Genomic DNA, 22,127 nt, shown 5'->3' with positions numbered 1-22,127 from the left:
TCTTAAATTGAATCGATATTTAAAAAATTGTATGTGTGTGGCCACCTTTAGGCCTCCTTTCCACGGACCGTTGAGCTGTGTGCTCAGCAAGCAGTTACCAGCCAGCAGTGAGCAGATACCAGGCAGCAACCAGCAGTTACCAGCAGTGAGCAGTTGAGAGAGTTCGAGAGGCATTTCACTGCCTATCAACAGTTTGTGGAAAAGAGGCCTTAGGCTTTGTCATTTTCATGATATGAGCCCATCTGAAAGGTCAGAGTGAGATGGAGGCTACCATTATGTTCCTTTAAAACAATACCTGCTAATATTTCTGGCATCAGTAGTGTCTACATCACGCACCTGAAACAAGCATGCAGCAAATCCAGTCAAATTTTTATTTCATTGGCTCTTGACCCCGCGATTGCTGTGAGCCCATTCATACCGGCAATTGCAAAATGTTAGTGCTTAGCGCGGGTGTTTTTACTGCAGTTTTTTGAGCGATCCCAATTAGGGCTTTTTAAGCACTGTATCGCGATCACTGTAGAATCGCGGTAAAATGTTGCATACGTTTTGCGAAGTTAGTATTGCACTAGTGCATTAAAAAGTGCTAGTGCTTCAGCGATTAGTGGGAATCGCCTGCTAATTGCCCCAGTGTGAATGGGCCCTTATATCCCTCTCACTTTGTGTAGCTTGAGGCTGCTTTCACAGTGGGAAGTTACAGGCGCACGTTGGAGCAGCCTGTAACGCACCCCACCGCACAGCAATGAAAAATCAATGGGCTGTTCACAGTGCCCACGTTGCGTTACACAGTAATGCTGCACGTTCGTTTGAAGTGCAGCATACTGTGCGTTCTGTTTGCACATGCTCAGTATGTTTTTTTTTTTTTTTTTTTTAATTTCAGGGGCGGAGAGGAGGCGGGGAGAGGCCGCTACGTAGCCAGGCACATGGCTACTTGACATTCACTGCACTTGCAGTGTTTACTTCTTGGAGCGGCCGCTGATTGGCTGGAGGGACCACGTGATGCGGAGAGCTCCGCTCACATGGTCTCCGCAGCGCCTCCGACAGAGCAGGCGCACCAAGAGCTGCTTGTAACGCGGCTCTTGGTAGTGTCCTGCTCCAACACCACCAGGCATTGCGTTAGGGGCTTGTTATGTGCCCTATAACGTCCCCTAAACGTAACGTCTTGGTGAGAAAGCAGCCTGAGGGCATGTAAGCTAGGTTTTAAGTGTCCTGTGTACATTCTCAAGTGTTAAAATGCAAATTCAGAATGGTAAAATACAAATTCAGAATGGTAAAAAGTGTTTGCCTGCTCTTTTTATAACAAAACCTTCTGACCTTTCCAAGAGAAGTACTATAGCGGCAGTACTGCAAAAATGCCCTTATAAGTTTGAACCAATATTTTTACCTACCCTAGATTAAAGGACAATTAAAATGAGAAGTATATGGAAGCTGCCATATTTATTTCCTTATAAACAATGCAGATTGCCTGACAGTCCTGCTGATCCTCTGCCTTTTAATACATTTAGCCATAGACCCTGAACAAGCATGCAGATCAAATTTTCTGACTAAAATCTGACAAGATTACCTGCATGCTTGTTCAGGGTCTATGGCTAAAAGTATTAGATGTAGAGGCTCAGCAGGACAGCCAGGCAACTGGTATTGTTCAAAAGGAAATAAATATGGCAGCCTCCATATCCCTTTGTTTAGTTTTAGATACCCATCTTCTTTTGTCTCTCCAACTAAGTTCACCAGAATATCCCTACATTTCAACAATGACAAATTGCTGTGATATGAGGAGTGCAGTCACACAAAGCTACAACCTGTTTTAAATATTTTACTACTCTGTTATCTATGAAAGTCACTTTAAATACCTCTCCAAGACTTTTTTCTTTGATATAAAAGTCTTTGGAAAGGCAAGATCACAGACCAATTTACCCCCTTCCATGTAGTATGAGAGCCATACTCTACACAGTCTATTCTATGGAGTTGAACTCCCCATCAGATAAAAACTTTTGCAAGATGCTGGACACAAAGATGCTGTACACATTCAAAAGATCAGTATCTGCTAAAGATCTGTTCCTGCAAAATGCATTCATAGTCTATCTGCAGATCTCATACACACCTTGTTTAACAGACATTCATCTGCATATCTGACAATCATCTGCAGATCTGAAGATCCATCCTGGTGGATCGGATCTGCACATGAATGTCTGTTAAACAAGGTGTGTATGAGGATCTGCAGATATCATAGACTATGAATGCATTTTGCAGGAACGGATCTTTTGCAGATACTGATCTGTTGAATGTGTACAGCATCTTTGTGTGCAGCATCTTGCAAAGATTTTTACCTGATGGAGAGTTCAGCTCAATAGAATAGACTGTGTAGAGTATGGCTCTCATACTACATGGAAGGGGGTTAAATTGGTCTGTAATCTTGCCTTTTCCAAAGCGTTATATCTCAAGTGTGTATTTAGCCATAGTTGTGTTATAACGCAATGGGCGCATTAATATCAGTACGTTGCCTTCATGGTGCGTCGGATTCCGTCATAACGTGAGCCAAGCTATGCACTACCAGTCATTGTGCTTGTTACTACCGTGTTACCAATGAATGGTGGTGAGTTACCGTGCGTGGCCTCAAATGCCTTGCCAGAAGAGCCCGATTATGAAATCTGTTGCAGTGTAAGAAAGAACAGCAATAATGCTATTTTTTATTGTTAGTGTTTATTATTATGTAAAGGGAGGACTCCTCTGCTTTGGTCAAGTGCTTCTACAGGGGTAGACACTATCAAGCCTGGAACCTACTAGCAGTACATTACTAAGCAGTTGTGATTTGAAAAGCTCTTGCCATTGTAATGTTATGGGTGTGATCCCACTTGAGCGATGGGATTGTATTTAAAAAAAACAAAACACCCTAGCATTGCATTAGCAAGAGCTTTTTAAAATCACTAGCGCTAAGATAAGGCTGCTAGTGGGTTCCAGCCAAGAGTGTAGTTTCCTTGGTTATTTATATATACATTTTTTACACTGGTCTGGTTAACTGTTGGTGGGTTGACATTGTTATCCTTTCATGCAGTATGGTTTATATGGCATGGTGAGGTTTGATCTGTCTCACATGATGGACCTGAAACATGTTGTGTGAAGTGCACCTCAGTATACTGCTGTGAGAATCACCTGTGGTTTACCACCTGCATTATTGCTTTATCCTTACTTCTGCACTTGGAGTGTTGACAGGTGTTGCTACAAGGCTTTTCCTGCCCACTGGCAGAGGCTGTTGAGTGTTGTGGCCTGCATACCGGTAATACCCTGTATGTATTCCAGGGTATAGCTCTAAGAACTGAACGTTGCACATTTACTGTGCAAATTTGGACAGAGGCGCCAGGCAGGTTAAAATGATCTAAAAACAACTCAAAAGGAGGAGTACAGGTGGACTTACCTCCTGAAATGATGGACAATCGAGATTGTTCAAATCGCAATTTATTTTGACACTCCGCAACGTGTTTCGCAGGTACAACCCGCTTCATCAGGCAAGGAGTGCAAGCTCAAAAAGGTCCAATAGTGGCAATGTGCCTCCAATAGTGGCAATGCGCCTCAGACAGTGGCGCATTGCCACTATTGGACCTTTTTGAGCTTGCACTCCTTGCCTGATGAAGCAGGTTGTACCTGCGAAACACGTTGCGGAGTGCCAAAATAAGGTATTTGCGATTTGAACAATCTCGATTGTCCATTTCAGGAGGTAAGTCCACCTGTACTCCTCCTTTTTAGTTGTTTTTAGATCATTTTAACCTGCCTGGTGCCTCTGTCCAAATTTGCACAGTATATAGTCCACTTTGGGTGGAGGGGACTTTCCCCTTCTTTCTATCTACAGAGAGCGACTTCTTAAACCTGAGTGGGGTCAGGTTCTAATGCTCCCCACCTGCATTTCAAGTGGTTGACTATGTTGTAACCCGTGTTTGTGAGTATATCCACATCTGTTAATTATTTCGCCAACAATTGTTAGACTTACTGCACTATATTGGGCTCTCGGACATTTAGGTTTGATTCACTTCATAAAAGAATGGGGTCGACTTATACACGAGTCACTGACATCACTGAGCACACTGAGTCATGTGTGTACAATCAGTGACATTCCCATTTGCAACAATATACCCTGTGGTAAGAGATACTTTGAGGAAAGGAAATGCCAAGAAAACACAGGTCTGAAATTCCTGGCCACAAAAATGAACAAGGAAAGGGGCGGGGGAAATACTGGGCTGCAGAAAAGGGGGTGAATAATTGCAGCACTGGGGGCCTGAAGGAGATATTGGCTGCACTTAAAGAAAACCTGAACTGAAAATAAAAGTCTAAATAAACATTCACACATCATACTTACCTCCTGTGTAGTCTACTCATCAATCTCTTTCTCCTCTCCTGCATCCTGTTTGGCCACTGTGATCAAGGGAATTCTCCGTCCTCCATTTTGAAAATAGCCATTACTCCATAACAGCTTTCTGGTCAGCACACTGTTAAACTGTAACATCACTCACTTGAGCCATAGGGAAACATGGACACATCAGTTCTCCTCTCAGCTGTAACTGACAGCAACTGATATATAACTGACAGCAACTGATATATTTCAGTTCTGACAAAATGTTGTCAGAACTGGAAGGGATTATTGTCAGAAGAAAATGGTGAGCTTCTGAGAGGAACTGATGGCAATTTAACTATGTAATGTTCATTTGATGTTACCTCGTGTTTATTTTAAATAATTTTACTCAGTACAGGTTCTCTTTAAGGGACAAGAGGGGTTAATGGCTGCAATGCTGTATGCAGTGCAGTCATTAACCCCTCCTGGTCCCCAAGTCCAGCCATTAAAGGGACAATTGAGTCAATAAAAAATTCCAGCTTAAGAGGCTTGAACATTGGCATCGACTTATACACAAGGTCAACTTGTATTATAGTATTTATGGTATAAAGAAATCTGCGTCACAAAAGATCAGAAATCTAATTTTACTACATTTAATTTTTAATGTCTGTTTTCTTTATATGTGTTTCACAAAAGGTGAACACTAAAAGAAACATGGGTACAAAAGTGCATGAAAATATGAACTCTACAAATGTGTTTACCGTAGCTCTAGTGTTTACTAATTAGTGATAGAATAATCACCTATAATGATAAAAGGCAGTGCATTTACAAAAGTCTACATGAAGCAGCTCTTGACATTTTATCCTCCTATCTTTTTCATGGCATTTTAACAAAGTGATGATTTTGCTTGTTAAATCACTAAGGTTGTTATATCCTCATGCCCTGAGACATACTGACTTCTGAATGACAATAACATTTACATCACATTGTGGCTCTTTGCTTTGCAATCCGGAGTGCTACTTCATGGTACACAGTCTAGTGTGGTATGCACCATCTTGATGGTATGAATTTGCTGCCCCTTGTGGACTGAATCCATCTTCTGCTAGGCACATAAGAGATGCTTTCAGTCTAAGTGCATTGGTTCATAAAAACTGATTAGGTGGTAAAAGTTTATGATCTTAATTGTTATGAGAAGTTGATTGCCTAAGAACGCATTTCCATATAGTGGTTAAGTCCCAGATGGGCTATACACTCGATGAAAGATGGGTGCTTGATATGTCATTGTAATCAGAATGTTGCACAGGCTCCTCCGCTTCACAGGAGCTTTACCAGAATAAACATAAGCAGCAGGACCATGATGATCAAGACGAAGTTCAGCATTAGATTCAGCCCTCTGTTGTTGGCAAGATCCATAATGCTCAGTTTTCTGTCAAAGGTCCACCGCAAGATCTTTCCTTGGTTATCTCTGTTGGTACCTATGAAATAATACATTGGCTTGAGAAGAGACATTGATATTGTAAAGAGTATCTCTTTGCATTTCTTTGCACTATGTGGTTATGTCAGTAGCCTAGTTCTTGTAGAGTATACCTGAAATTTCCATTAGATGTATATAGCTTTATTAACTAAGTACATTGTGCAAGCTACCCTCCTTGGAGCATCCATTCTTAAAGAGACTCTGTAACAAATTTTTCAGCCTTATTTCTTCTAGCCTATAAGTTCCTATACCTGTTCTAATGTGGTCTTGCTGCAGCTTTTCCTAGTTGCACAGTGGCTGTATTATCTCTGTTATCTAATCTTCTTTCCTCTGACGGCTTTGTCTGGCTCAAGCACTCAGGCAGGAATGTGCTGCTCTTCTTGTGATAGGATATAAGCTATACACACCCTCTCCCCGTCCCCTTCAGGCTCTGTGTGAGTCACAGACTGAGCTTCTCTCAGCCTATCACAAGCTGGTTAGAAGCCATGTCTTTTGTTTGTAAACACTGCCTAAAACTGGCAATTACAAGCCAGGATTGCAGCAGGGAGTGGCAGAAACAACACAGAGGGGCCCAGGACAACATAATGAATAGAATGATATGCTTTTTATTGTAAGAATTCTCTTTAAAGCTGATGAGCTGACTTTGTAAGACTGTCTTTCACATGCACCTCTGCTAATCACAGGCTGGCACAGTGGACATTTCATGTCAGTGCTGACTGGAGCACAGTTGGCCTATACTAGACATTAGCTGTGGAGATGTCCAACAGGATGCTATAAGTCCGGGTTGCATGCAAATTGGATTCAGCTTGACATTGAGCCAACAAAAATAGCCAGGAAGTATAGTTGATTGGCCTAATTCCAAAGTACATACAGTTTTTATTAAATATTCACCCAAGCAGGAAATATTAGCATCTCATGTTTAGCAGCACTTAAACTATTTCCTGTGTAAAGCCTTGTACACACACTAGACTTTTGCCACCCTTAAAGGGAACTAAGTAGCTCCTGGGTTTAAATAGCTGAAAGGGCTGCCATGTTTCAGGAGGTCAAACCCCTGCTGCTTTTACACTGCAATTATCCAGGCTAGGTGTGAAATTCTTCAAGTGTGGCTAATGTTTTCCTTTTGAAGTACAATGGGGAAGACTCAGGGTTTGTTTGTGGTCAATTAAGTCTGAGGTGATTCCTTATCTGCCTTCCATCATCTGTTGCTCTGCAGTCCTTTCAAGGACGGAAGAAGTGCCTGTTTTAACCCTTAAATGTAAAAAGATGAGGTAAAATGAAAGGTGTTTTTAATAATAAACCACATTTTTAGAATGCATTTTTAATTTGCTATAGAGCTGCCCTGGGTGTTAAAAATGATGCTCGGTTCACTTTAAAGGGACACTTAAGCCAGAAAAAATGTGTTTTACTCACCTGGGGCTTCTACCAGCCCCCTGCAGCAGTCCTGTGCCCTCGCAGCCACTCACTAATCCTCTGGTCCCCGCTGACAGCTAGTTTCGTTTTTGCCGACAGGCCCGTCAGGAATGGCCATGCGTAGGTTTTTCCGCATTCCCGACTGTAATTAGCGCTAATGCGGACCGCACTGCGTACAAAAATACGCGTTGCCGCATTACGAACGCATAGATATGCGTTTTTTGTACGCATTGCGGCCCGCAATAGCGCTAATTGCAGTCTGGAATGCGGAAAAAGCTACGCGTGGCCAGTCCTGACGGGCCTGTTGGCAAAAACGAAACTAGCTGTCAGCGGGGACCAGAGGATTAGTGAGTGGCTGTGAGGGCACAGGACTGCTGCAGGGGGCTGGTAGAAGCCCCAGGTGAGTAAAACGAATTTTTTTTTTTTCTGATTTAAGGTTCACTTTAACGAGTATTGATCAGTTGTGAAGTTCAGGGAATGAGTGCTGTCCAGACTAGTCAAGTAGAATGTGCTGTTCAGTGGAGAGGGGAAGAAGGACCGCGAGCAGCATGTGAGTGAGACAAAGCACTGTGATTTCACTAAATGACATTGTGAGGCTGTACACACATACAATTTTGATTGGCTAAATATTGACCTATTTTACCATTCCATGTAGTATGAAAGCTTACCTACCTAATTGTTTCATAATCAAAATCTATTGTCCCTCATACGTCAAGGAGGTGGTAAAATTGACCATTGATTTCCAATCAAAATTCAATGTGTGTATGCACCTTTCGATTCTTGGAGGCGATTGCCCAGAAAGGGCATCACAGCTAACAGGACTGAGGAGTCTGAGCAATTTTGGGTACCTGGAGTTGGAGTAATGATGATTTTTGTACCGACTCCACAACCCTGTTGGCAAATTGTTTCTCTAGCATGTGTGCAAGGTTTGTTTTTGGGTTTTTTTTAAGGCTAAATTCACACTAGTGTTCAAACCCAGCTTTTCCCTGTCATTGGTGTCGCTGGGAGGAACCCAGGGAAAACTAGCTAAAATGCAGACACAGAGGTTCAATCGTATTTACACAGCTGTTCGATTGTGCTCAGCGGATGCTACTTGTAATGTCTTATGGGCATTCTGTGGTTATTTCTTTTTGGGTAGTTTCCATTTAGGTCACATTCACAGTGGGACGTTGCGTTTTAATGCGACGTTAAAGTTGAAACGTGTCTTCGTTAAGAGGTAACGCGATTTTAACGTCGCACTGTGAACGGCAGATAGGATTAGCATTGCACTGCGGTAAGCTGCGTTACAAGACTTTATAACGCACGACCATAAGGTCCACTGTGAATGCGACCTCAGGGTGGACACTACACTACAGCTCCACTAAAATTTGTGAAACACGCACAAGCAACAATGTAATGTCCATTCCCAGTGTTTTTGAAAACCAATGTGAATCTAGCACTGAGAAGACTCAGTAATAGGATAAATATATAGTACGCCTACTGAAGGTTTCAGGTACATTTTTTTTTCTTTTGTTTGTGGCGGTGGAAAGGCCACCAGGTGACCGTGTTTGGTTGGAAGATGTCCATTGCATCCATCGATATAAGTATTGCCCAATCCATCTTATGGCTGTATGGGGTGACTGTCTTTTCTGTGTTGCTTTACACTGCCTCTCTTTTCAGGACTACAGAGAGCAGCAGAGTTAGCTGCGATGTCTTTTCATCATTTTTGGATGGTATACATGAACAGTTACCATGGTAGTGGGACAATATTTTGCACTGCTGAACTTTTAAACTGGGAACATTTTCATTCTTGCTATTGCAGAAATAATCCCTGCTAATCATAGTAAGTCTATGATCGCCTAAAGTGCCCAGATCCTTGTAAACAACAGCCTCTTTTCCTGATCAAGTAATTCAGCAATGAAAACAGAACACATTACAACCTAGCAGCTCAGTGGTAAATCTCCCAACTGATTTTTTTTTTTTGTGTGTGTGTGTGTTGGAGTAACCTGCGATATGGAAATAAGCACTAGGGAACGCATGAGCCAGTAAGTGTAGCATACTGTAAAACACAACGCACGTCAGTAAATGTCAATTCATGAAGGTTAAGGCATGCAGTAAAACACAGTAACATGTTCGATCAGTGCCAGCAGTTCTCCGTCGGAAACCGTGTGGGACTCGCAGAACTTACAGAAGCAGAGATGGATTACCTATGACTGACAGGAACAGAGCCAATAGAAACAGCCCGGGTCTCCTGCAAGTCCCGGTGATCAGATGCTGATAGGTTGTGCAGGCTTCTCGGATGGAACAAGCTTTTCTACCCCCCCGGGCAGTCAGCAGAGCGATAAGAACAATGAAGTGCCATTAAACGTTGTTTCCTGTGTGTCTAGTGGGTCCCCTATATGATTCCCTGGTGCCTATTGAATTGTCTTCTATTAATCCCCATATGCAGAGATTGACAGCAGGAATCAGTAAGTATCTCGCCTCCCTTAGTTACAGCAATAAGCAGCTTCCCTCCACTCAGTACTGCATCCAAAGTTGTGCTGCCGCAAGTGCAGGATCCTAAAGGCAGTGCAATGCTGGATGCCCTGGTGAGTGGAGGAGGGCAACTACTGGGGGAATGAGGAGAGGTAACAGACATTCACTGGTGGCATAGTGGTCAGCACTCTCGCCTTGAAGCGCTTGGTCTCCGGTTTGAATCCCAGCACAGAGTTTGTAAGTTCTCACCATGTCTGCTTATGTTAACCGCAGGCACTCCGGTTTTCTTCCACTTCTAAAAGACATATGGATAAATGGCTTCCCCCTAAATTGGCCCTCCGCTATGATACTTACACTGATACATACTTAGACATATGACTATGGTAGGGATTAGATTGTGAGTTCCTCTGAGAGACCATTAAGTAACAAGACTATATACTCTACAGCGCTGAGGAATATATCAGCACTATATAAACACTAAATAATAATTCACACTTAGGACATAGGATTTACTATGGGTGGTTCCGAAGGGGTTAAGGATATATTCAGTATGAATTAACTTATCCTTTAAGTAATTAGTCTGTATGCCTAATGCTACGTACACACATGCGACAACGATCGTTCGTTGAGAACGACGAACAAACTTTTAATTGATGAAAGAACGACCTAAGTAATGATAGTTTTAAAAGGTGTGTAACGATCTGATCGTTAGAACGAACGTTACATCACGTAAAGCAACTATTGCGCCTGCGCATAAAAATGAGAAGTTTCACAGAGAAATAGTGAAATGCGCATGTCAAGCCTAGTACGAACGACCGTTTCCAACGATGTACTACTTTTGCAAACGATCGTCGTTGGTTAAAATCCGCCGAGATAGAACTTTCTTTTGTAGCGATTTGGCTCGTTCGTCGTTTGCCTTAATAGTCGGTGGTTCATTTTTTGTAACGATCGTCGTTGGTAAAGATCGGGGAGCGATCGTTACAAACGACTATAGTCGCATGTGTGTACGCACCTTTTAGGGTGCATACACATATCCGATTTTGAATAGCCAATAACTGGCCAATTTTACTACCTGGTAAAATTTGCTAATTAAAACTGAATGAGTGTACCAGGCTTTAGAGATCCTTGTGGTTTCCCCAGTAAAGCCAAATCATGGTCAGTGAGTTGCTGATTTTTCTGTCATGCAAATTGTATGCAACTTGGAATTGAGCCAACTAAATACACTTTATATTAATTTGGATTGGCCCAAGCTGCATACAGTTTGCTTGAACACTTGCGGATTGGAAACCTACATCTCACTCATCAACTCAACTGAAACATACATGTCTTGTATTTCTGGGAAAATAAACAAGTAAACATTCCTGGCCAGTGGATGATGAAGGTAGTATTTGTCCTCCATCATTTGATTATACAGGGAAGGGATCAAAACAGTCAGGCAGGGGTCACACTTGTCTTTCAGTTTTCTACACTTTGCAGAAAAATGAAAGACAAGTGTGACCCCTGCCTTACAGCAGCTAATGTAATTTATAGAGAAAACTGACAAATTGCGCAAGATGTCAGTTTTTTTTCTGCATGCGAAATCTGCATTAAAGTGTGTCCTTGCTTATTGATTAACATGAGTTCTCAGTTGAAGTCAGTTTTTCTGTGGAGAAAACGCGTATGAAAGCCGGTAAGTGTGACCCCTGCCTCAGTTATCTCCCAGTGTTCTGACTGGTGAAAGGGATATCCAATCAGTTGATGATGGCAGCTTTCTACTTCATTAAAGGGGAACTTCAGCCTAAACAAACATACTGTCATTAAGTTACATTAGTTATGGTAATTAGAATAGATTGGTAATATAATCTTTTACCCACCCAGTTTTAAAAGAACAGGCAAATGTTTGTGATTCATGGGGGCTGCCATCTTTGTCATGGGGGCAGCCATCTTTTTGGTTGAAAGGAGGTGACAAGGAGCAGGAGACACAGTTCCAACTGTCCTGTGTCCTGATTACCCCTCCCAGCTGCACACGCTAGGCTTCAAATGTCAAATTCAAAATGTAAAAAAAAAAAATTTGCACCAAAACAGCAGAACAAGAACAACATCAGAAATCCCATCATGCTTTGCATGGCATAAGGGGAAAACTGCCCGGGCAGTTTTCTTCTGTGCAGCTAGAAATGAGGCTTGTATAAGAGAAAAAAAGTTCTGATGCTGTGAAACTGTTAAAGAAACACCAAGCCTTTTCAGTGCTGCTGAGTCGATTGTTAGTCCGGAGGTTCACTTTAAATAAATCTGCAAGTCTCTCCCACCATAAAATCTACTGAACACAGTGCAGACCCAAGTTCTTTCTCAAAAAGAAAAAAACATGGAAACTAGGTGTGCAATAAATCTTCAGCGACATTATTTGCAGTGATCATACTTTTTATTGAACAATGTCACTACATAACATACACTACACAGACCTAATGTTACTGGAACATCATCAAGCTATACGTGTCGCCAGCCAGCCAGCCATGGCTGATACAGCATGTAGTAATTCCTGTATGGAGTCATAATATTGGATTTCTTGCAAGCACAGCATGTTTAGTGCACAATACACATTGTGATATCATAGAAAAATGAATGTATATGTACAGCCATCAGTCACACACTGCGTGCTTATAAATAGCATTTTCCTAGTGACCTTTAATGGAGTTATTTGGTACAGTCTATATGGCAGGTTGATCAGAGGAGCATCACAATGATACAGATGAGAAGAAGACAGATGAGTATCAGAGAGAAATTGACAAAGAGTTCCTGTAAATTTCGTCGGGTCTGTGGATTGACCTCAATGTTTGAGGCTCTCCTCATGGCAGAGCGGGTTATGTGCTGGACCTTCTCCATGGTTACTGAAGGACAGAGCTGTGCAGGTGACAGGTTACAGAAGAGATGCAGAAAGAGACAGGGATTGTGCTTTCTGTGTGCAAGCTGACAGAGGACCTGAGTCTTCTCTTTGCTGAAACAGGGGAAGCAGGAAAGTGGACAGTCAGAAAGAGAAAAGTGCAAGTGACTCATGCAAAGTAAGATGTGCTCATATTAAAAAAAATCTGTGCTCTCTAACAATTTGGCTGATGCAAATAACCTGTAGGAAAAGTGTTGTGCTTCCCATTGTTTCTCTGGCAAAAACAATATTTTTCCATAAAGTTACTTACTATCAGGGCTGTTAAGCCGGTATAAAAATCATTGAATCAGACTCCTCAGTTTATGAAACCACTAACTCCAGGTACCCAAAAATTGCTCTGATTGCAACTCCACAGCCCCAGTTACTTCATAAACACCAATGAAAGCTATTCTTTTTCTGCCTATAGAAATGACACTAATGTAAACCATGCGTTTACTAAGCTGCATTTTCACACACTGTAAAGTAAGACTTTGTGAATTTACAGGCTTTTAGGTTAGTATGTATGTGTATAAACACAAATTCACTTTTAAAAGTTCACAAAAAAATTAAATCTAAAGCACATGCTGCAGCCAGACTTTGGGAACAAACTTTTATCTCCTGCCAGAGTGGACATTAGGGGCTTAAAGTATAAAGACTTAAATAGCCTTTTACAGACCATATTTGAGTATGGAAGGGTGCATCTGATCAATATAGGTAAGCAGAATACATTTTTAGACCATTTTCATAATTTTGTTTGTTCACAAATGCAGACCTGTTATAATAACCTAGTCGTGCCCAGAATTCAAGCTACATGGGTAGCACATGGTCTGCAACCTCGAGCCAGGAACTACAAATTCATGTTGTAATATTCATCTCCTTACTGTCTCTGTTACTAGTTGTCTTTTTTACTTGTCTGTCACATCTATGCTTTTTCAGGCTCTGGTAATACGGCGTATGCCCTCAAACAGTTTCTGTGATTCCATGGCTGCAGTCTACTTCTCGTCACATCACATATAAAACTGTTTGGTAATATAGTTCATTCCGTAGTCCTTATTAGGCTAAGAAAACACATGCCATCAGTCTGGCACTGTAACATTCCAGCATTCTCCTGGCTCTATACCGATTCTCATGTTCTCAAGCAGAGACATAAACCAGAAGCCTATAGAGCAGCAATATAAGCAGATGCATACTCAAGTCAATATTTGCATAATACAGCAGCAACCATGGATTAGATTGGTTATGACTTAATCTGATACCAGAGCAGATTGGTGCGCAACCTCATAACTGAAATAGGAATAGCTATCAAATTGATATTTATCACTACTCTTAATCCAGTACTCCTACACTTCATTAGCATGATTTTGTAAAATTAGATTTTTGTATAGTTTAGCAGGATTCTTATGTCAACAAATTCATCTGTTGCCTAGATATAAGGATGTGTTGATGAGAACGGATGGATGCGCAAAAAACGTTTCACGACTATGATTAACTGAACCAACCCATTGTTCCATATGTTATTAGGCTGTTGTAAGCATGTATGTATATACAATGTTAATTTGTCCCAGAGTAAAATGCATGTCAATTACTATTTCTTTATAGCTGTTACTTCAGTAATTGTTCTTAATGTGGTGTTTCTTACCTGATGCTAACAGGTTTTTGACCAGTCATTCTTCTCATGTGCACACTTAGATGTACAAGATGTACATTTATCAATCATTAAAAAGCACTGTAAAGGAGTTTCATTCTAGGTAGCAGTCACTTATGTTTTGTACTTCTTACTGACAGGTCTCCTCATGTAGAATGACTCAGATGTTGAACGGTGAGCCTACTTGCATACACTCTACTGGCAGTTGGGCTAAGCAACTGCTGTTTATTAAGTGCTTTTGAAAATTTAAAGAGACTCCGTAACAAAAATTGCATCCTGTTTTTTATCATCCTACAAGTTCCAAAAGCTATTCTAATGTGTTCTGGCTTACTGCAGCACTTTGTACTATCACAGTCTCTGTAATAAATCAATGTATCTTTCCCTTGTCAGACTTGTCAGCCTGTGTCTGGAAGGCTGCCAAGTTCTTCAGTGTTGTGGTTCTGCTATGCACTCCCCCCTCAGGGGGTAAAGAAACACACAAATGATCTCTTTAGATTCAAAAGGAATGCTGTATACAGCCTGCTTGTGTATGGATGTATTTTCTATGTGTGGACATACTGTACATCAACCTACTTCCTGTTTTGGTGGCCATTTTGTTTGTTTATAAACACACTTTTTAAAACTGTTTTTAACCACTTTTAATGCGGCGGGGAGCAGCGAAATTGTGACAGAGGGTAATAGGAGATGTCCCCTAACGCACTGGTATGTTTACTTTTGTGCGATTTTAACAATACAGATTCTCTTTAAGAAAACCTTGGGAATCCCCCATAAGGAGATGGACTAGTCCAAAACCTGTCAGTAAGAAGTACAAAACATAAGTGACTGCTACCTAGAATGAAACTCATTTACAGTGCTTTTTACTGATTGATAAATGTACATCTAAGAGTGCACATGTATTTTACAGTTGGTTTGTTTTTGTTTTTTTTCACAATGTTCCTTTAAAGCAGGGATGTCAAACCGGTCCTTCGAGGGCCGAGGTCCTCACACATTTTTGACACCGCTCAAATTGAGGGGTCTGAATCAAAGGTAAGGTGTGGTCCATCAGGTAGAACATATATTCCTCTTTCTCAGTCCATCCTAAACACTGACATGGATCGGGCCCTCCAGGCCTGGAGTTCGACACGTGCTTTAAAGAGTTTCCAGCTTTCTTCCTGCTTATCATCCGTTCCTTTGTTCTAGGCAATCAACACTGCCATGCTTTGATGTGGGAATTGCAAAAAAAAAAAAAAAAAAAAAACACCCCAAATTTAAGTATTATTTAGGATCTGACAAGGCCAGGGATTATGTATATTTTTACATGGGTAAAGGAACAACTGCAACAAAGGTATTATGGTGGAAGGGATACTACTGCTTGAGTGACTTTTCCAACTGTTTAAAGTCTCCTGCTAAGCATGTCAATGATCATCTTATCTTACAGCCCCCTCTACATAAGTTGGCACAGCAGCATTGAGAGTCCAGTTCATATTTGTGTTTATATTGTTGTAGTGCCATTTCCAAACTGTAAAGTTGAGAAGGAGTTTGAATTTTGGGATTATAGGTACGGAATGTTATTAAGCAGTATCCCTGGAATGCTGTCACCAGATGCCATGCAGACAATGTGACTGGCCCAGCTTGTTATAGTACTGTGTTTAGTTCTATACTAATCCCATAATTCCGCTTTCTCCTGATCTAGGAGGTGAGGTATTGCTTGAATTTTCAGTATCTGGCTGTGTTGTTCTTAACCCACATAAGCAATTCATGGCTTTTAGGGGATTTTCAGAAGGTCATGTGTGGGGAAAAACACAACTAAGAAGTTAAAAATAAGTGATTTTGTTCTTTGCAGTTCTGGCTGGCACAACAGGCATTACTTTTATTTCTGTTAGCAATGGCTAAGCCTTTTAGCTTAATGCATTAACCTGGGCTGCTCTACACAACTGGAAGTTTTTTTTATATAGCCATTTATTGTGAGTCTTTATGTAGTAGTTAAAATGCGCATTGAAAACATGAAAACTTTAAGAAACTTTTTTTCTGGGAACTGAGTGGCTCTGGCTGCCCCCAGGAAGTGTACGTAAGCAGTGTATCTCACCAGATCCCTGAGGAATTCCTCTCACATCCTCTGCAGAGGAGAAGAAACTACCATTTCATTGCACGGTACCGCCTTTGCTGCTGCTCAGCGAGTAGCCTGCTACACAAATGGGCATGTTCAGTGTCAGTACAGTGACCGGTAAGGGTGTGAATTGGTATTCTTGAAAATTCCTCAGCTAAAATTATGGCTGTGGTCCAAACTCTTTAGGATGGCTATATTTTTGTGGCTGTAGTGTTTGGTTAAACATTTTTATAGTGGTGTTTGTGTCTGGTGTACTTAGATGATTTATTACCCTTTTTATGCACGATGATGCTGTTGAAGATGAACAGAAAGTCTCTAAATCCCATGAACAGGCAAATAACTCATTTTTATATTTAAACAGCAGCACACAACTGACACTTGGGTGTTGCAAGTTTTATACAAGTGTTGAATTTGCAGATGAACCAATATAATGCAGACATGATGGGCCCCTTGTAGGCTGTGTGACCGCAGACCTTTCTATTCCCCTCCTAGAAACGTTTCTTCTTTTCTTGTTACTAGGGTGTGTAAGATCCACCTCAGGGTAGAACCAATTGGTTAGCAGGTGGAGGACACAGACCATTCTACAGTCACACCTCATGTATGCACAGAATGATGACTGTTTATCATGCAGCCCACTTCTGTTGAAAGTTGAGATCTTTGTAGGTGTTCACGGAGGATTGTATAGATTATAAATCCTAAAGGATGATATTGCAGTTATCCATATTAAACAGTTCTCCGTGTAGTTTATTGTAGAAATTAGTAAATATCTACCATATTACTGTGTGTCATAGGATAAAATCTCCTCATGAATAACCGCGTTAAGCGTTTTACAGAAATGACTGAAAAGTAGCTGCTTGAGCTAATTTTGGCCCATGCTGGAAAAGTGCCAGCATTCTGCAATGTATGCAGAATAATTATTTTCTCTCTAAACATGTTCTTCTCCCTCCTTGTCCTGTTTCCATAAAGTGCATGGCTGCTGTTTCCAGCTAGTAAATAGTCTTACCTTTTTGGTTTTGCAGAAGGTCAGATGGCCTCAGGCTACAGGAAAGTTTTCATCACACCCTTCCTGGAGTTGTGTGTCAGTACTGGGAGTTTGTCACTCAGTTTATGGGAACAATTGAGTAGGTGTGGAAGGAAGGGAGAGGGGGCTGGCTGTATAAAGCAGAGCTTCCAGAGGCTTGCCCCCTGACATCACATAGGAATGCTGCAGTTTAGTTTGGGAGCTATTTCATTTGTCTTAACAGGAAAGTCTGACATTATATAGAGCATTGTATTCATGGTTGCTTAGCCTGCATAGGTCTTGTCTGTCATAACTGTAATTAACATGCTGCAGCTCTGTAAAGCCTTCTGTACAGATAGTCTATCCTCTGGACTACTGTGAGCTGAGAAAGGTCATTTTAGTTTTATCTGTGTTCTTCAGTCCCGCCTTTTCATTTTAAGCTGAGAATAAATGATAGGAACTTGGAAAATGTATTTCTTATGCATTTGTACTTCCATTTATACATGTCTAAGTGTGGTAAGGCTTGGCATATTTAAATAGTGGCTAAATAAAATAAAGGAGAGGAAGCAAGAAAATATTGCTAAATTCATTTTAAAAGTGGTAGTTCTTTGCCTAACTACCTCTCTCTCTAGGGCAGATAAGCATATTAGGATTTTTGTTTCTCCCAGACCAGGGAAAGACCAATTTCACAATTTTAATTTAAATATAGCCCCTATCCTCCCTGTTCACACCTTCAACTAACCTTACAGAATGCCACTAATTTGCATAGCAATTTGCTGCAACCTTGCCTCCCCCTGCCGCTGGATATACTAGGGAGAGGTGCATGGCAGTATTGGCCACACCTTCATTCCAGCCAGTGGCAATGGGATAGGGTGAGTGCTGCAAACACAATACTACTTCCCTGATGTCACTGTGCTAGGCTGGGACATTGTAATAATGTTGCAACCCACCTCTGAAGGCCAGCTTGGATCCAGATGGAAGCCCCAGTGTGAAGTCATCTTTAGAAGTCTTGATCCATGATGAGTATAAAAGGAAGGGAGGGGTGCCAACAAATTGTGTATCCTTCTCAGCTATCCAAAAAGTAGAATCCAACATGTCAGAGAAATACTGGCAAAAATCAAAGACTGTGTTCCCCTTATTTCACAAAACATGTGGCCCCTGGATATCCTGCTGAGGGCACCATGGTGCAACTCTCTGCATTTAATTACTCTGCAGGCTGGTTTATCGCCTGTTACCCATATGGACGTAATGTGTATGCTGATATACCTTATGTCCTTGAGTATTAGGCCACTTTCACACCACATTTACTTCGGTTACGGTACTCTCCCCCATTGCAGCTTGTTGTGAGGGCAATGTAAGTCTAAGAGGGCTTGTACACTATAGCAGTGTGGTGGAAGTAGCAAAATTGATGCAAGACAAGTGCAAACTCTGCAGTGCGTTGCTAAGTGATCCATGCCTGCCTTATGGATTATGCAGCAATACAAGTCTATGGCACCGTGGTAAGTGGGAATGGCCGATTGCGGTTGTTACCTTTTCTATTTATATAATGTTTTAATAAAGAGATTTTTGAAACTAAAGGTTCCCTTATGCTGGGCACACACTATGAGATTTTATGGTCGATTTATTGTCAGATCGATTATTTCCAACATGTTCGATTTGCTTTCCGATCGATTTCCGAGTATTTTCCGATTGATTTCCTTAAAGTTAACAGAAATCGATCGGAAAAATGCTCAGAAATCGATCGAAAAGCAAATCGAACATGTTGGAAATAATCGATCTGACAGTAAATGGACCATAAAATCTCATAGTGTGTACCCAGCAATACACTAATAGATCTGCACTAGATGTAGACAAAAGATCAATCCCTCTCAGATCTGATTAGGCTATAGGTGTTTGTACAGCACTTGGCCCTAAACAGTTGTTCGAGGTATCAAGTCCTGATCTGTGCATGCGATAGCTATTGTGTGTTTTGTATGCACCTTAACAGTGTACACCTACCTTAAAGCTGCTGTTCAGCCTCTTATTTTTATTTGCATATGATAGTAAATTTGCAAGCTAAGGTTCAAAAATGATCTGACCAGCTGCATCCAATAGCTTCTTATTGCCCGTAGAGGGGGTTCCCTTCTCAGCACAGAGCAGAGTACTTAAAAGACACCTGAAGTGAGAGGGATATAGAAGCTGCCATACCTGCTTTTAAACCATGCAACATATACTGGCGGCTCTGCTGACCATCTGCCTTCAATAATTGTAACCATAGACCATGAGAACAAGCACGCAGATCAGGTTTTTCTAAATAAAGTCTGTCTGGATTACCTACATGCTTGTTTCAGGTGTGTGATTTAGACTTTGCTGGATCCAAAGAGATCAATAGGACTGCCAGGCAACTGCCATTGATTAAAAAGAAATTAATGGCAACCTCCAAAACCTTCTCACTTCAGGTTTGCTTTAACACAGTCTACCTCCTCCCACTGCTGAAAGAGGTTAACTCTTTCTTTATAGCCAGCACTTCATCTATAGTCCAACAGTTCCTCCTTGCTTCATGTGTACTCTGCTGTTCAGACTAAGCAGCAAATTATATTAGTACATGAAGATTGTTTTGTGAACTCAGGTCATAAAAAAGTGAATATCGCAAAGCTGTTTATGTAATGCACGAAGCTTTGTGTATTGTGAATTATATATTCTATATTATATGCATTAACAAAACCCAGGCTAAAACTAGACCTTTAAGTTTGAAGAAGTCATTGTAATTTCCTTTGCTCTCCACACACTGAAATAATGGTTTCCTGACTAGTCTGGCACATATATCTTTACTCTGGAAGGTGTCTACCAATAGCTCTGTGTAGGTTTTATGGCTGCATTACAGCCTCATGTAATGTCAGCTGAAGGTTTACTTTCCATACCTTCCCTAAAAAGGAAAATTCATTAATGCCTGTACATTAAACAAAAACTGGTGGGATTTCTCGTTCTTCGAGTTCATAGCCATTAGTAGTGCATAGCTAAAAAGACCTATGACTAGCACTGCATGCTCCAAACAGATGGAGAACCGTGTGTGATTTGTGCCAAAAGTATTTCTGGTTGTACTACCTAGATGTGTGTCATGTAAAATGTTCACTATATGAAACAGATCTCACGATTATCTACTGCTTTCTCCTCTCGATCTGTTAGTCCCTCGTCTCCTTTTCTGCTAAGCCTTTATGAAACAATCCAGGCCCATCTTCTTCCAGCATATGATGTTCACCTGAGAGAGATTAAGGGCAACAAATAAGATTCAGATCTTTCAAGCTTCAGTCTTAGAGTTGTCATTCGACTCCAATGTTAAAGAGAAAATCTTGTTATAATTTTCCAACTTTCTTTGCTGTACCATGTTCAGACATTTTAACTAAGATATCCTCTAACTCAGTGGTCCCCAACCTTTTTTAACTCCAGGACCGCTTTCGCACCTTGCAGTTTTTCCAAGGACTGGGGTGGTGGGGGGCTTAATGGGGGAGAGGTTGCGGAAGGAGTCAGGGGAGGTTGCTGGAGGAGTCGTGGGGCGGTGGTATGTATGTATGTGTGTGTGTGTGGTAGCATGGGGGAGGGGGGCTGTTCTATGAGTGTCAGTACATATAGATGTACTGGCAGCATCAACCCCTAACCACTAATCACCCTCAGCAAAACCCACCATAGTTCACTGGTGGAGTATGGAGTGCACCCCATTCACCACAAGACAGATTTGGTGTGACAGGTATTGAAAGAGAGGGAAGCTCAGGCTGTACCCCCTATCTACTGGTGCAGTCACATCCAGCCTTTCATGCTGCCCTCATCTGCCTTCCCACACTCACTTTTACACTTCCCTCCTCTGCTTTCTTCCTCCCATCACTCACTTTCCCCCTATCCTTCTTCCCTAATTCACTTTTACCTTTCCCTACACTTTTAGCCTATCATTCTTCTTCCTTGCATCAGCAGCTTACCTCACCTCTGTGCAGACTGACAAGAAGCCAGAGCGTCTCACTCATCCTCACTGCTGCCACCTGGTGTCCGCACAGAGAGAAAGCATGCTGCTTTACAAATTACAGACACCAGGTGGCAGCAGTAAGAAAGGCTGCAGATGACTCTGCTTCTATTCAGTGTCCTGTGCAGTGACCCTACTCTCCGCATCTTGAACTCTGCAGTCAGATGGGCACGGCCCAGCTCAGCACAGCCTGCGGCCCGGTAGTGGGCCCCCTGCTCTAACTTGTTCTGAGTATTTTAAAAATGACCGGACTTGTGAGCGTGTTCTTCGTATGCTAAAGTTTATCACTGTAAGTGATCCAAGAGAGGAGGACCAGTGAACTGGCAACAAGGTCAAGGGCACACAGCTAAAAAACTTACTGCTAGCTTTCTGTGTATGGGACTGTAGCTGCAGACCAGTCAGTATGCCCTTGCTCAGTCCCCTCAATGGGCCCATGAGCAGCAGAACAGGAATATGGCGCAATGAGTGAAGGTGCCCTTGTCTGATGAGTTACATTTCTGTTTGCCTCACAATTCCCCATATCTCAATCTGATCTGTGGGATGTGCTGGAAAAATTAATGCAACACATGGAGGACCCCACCTAGCAACTAACTGGACTTATAGAATTTGCGGCTGAAACCTTGGTTCCAGATTCCACAGGATAACTTCAGAATTATTGTGGTGTCCATATTTTGATGTGGCACATCTAATTTGAAAGAAATAGGGAACTGTAGAATATTAGACAGATGTTTTTCTTTCTTTGGTTGGTTAGTATGTGTGCTCAAAAATCTGGTTTCTGCCAAATGGTTTAATTGTATACCAATACATCTAGATACATCTACAATCCTCTAGATTGTAAGCCTTTGGCAGGGCC

General features: G+C 41.6%; 2 protein-coding genes across 4 annotated transcripts in view; one reads left to right on the top strand and one right to left on the bottom strand.

The window, feature by feature from the left end:
- Positions 1-22,127, top strand: part of CEP85L (centrosomal protein 85 like) — a 273,930-nt gene that overhangs the window by 159,091 nt on the left and 92,712 nt on the right. The window lies entirely within an intron of this gene.
- PLN (phospholamban) lies at positions 4,949-17,399 on the bottom strand. Of its 2 annotated transcripts, none has more exons than XR_011019349.1 (2): positions 17,287-17,399; positions 4,949-5,793 (listed from the first exon to the last, which is right to left on the bottom strand). XR_011019349.1 is itself a non-coding variant. In XM_068231366.1 (2 exons), the coding sequence occupies exon 2, from the start codon at positions 12,513-12,515 to the stop codon at positions 12,357-12,359; it is 159 nt and encodes a 52-aa protein (XP_068087467.1). In that variant the 5' UTR covers positions 12,516-12,627; positions 17,287-17,399; the 3' UTR covers positions 12,049-12,356. The 2 variants fall into 2 exon arrangements, 1 of the variants encoding a protein (XP_068087467.1); XM_068231366.1 differs by lacking the exon at positions 4,949-5,793 and adding an exon at positions 12,049-12,627.

This window comes from Hyperolius riggenbachi, chromosome 4, assembly GCF_040937935.1.
Source record: "Hyperolius riggenbachi isolate aHypRig1 chromosome 4, aHypRig1.pri, whole genome shotgun sequence".
NCBI lineage: Eukaryota > Metazoa > Chordata > Amphibia > Anura > Hyperoliidae > Hyperolius > Hyperolius riggenbachi.
This window is presented reverse-complemented; position numbering and strand designations above follow the sequence as displayed.

What these genes read in the sequence shown, in the direction of transcription:
- PLN (XM_068231366.1), bottom strand. Translation starts at nt 12,515, where the DNA reads ATGGAGAAGGTCCAGCACATAACCCGCTCTGCCATGAGGAGAGCCTCA.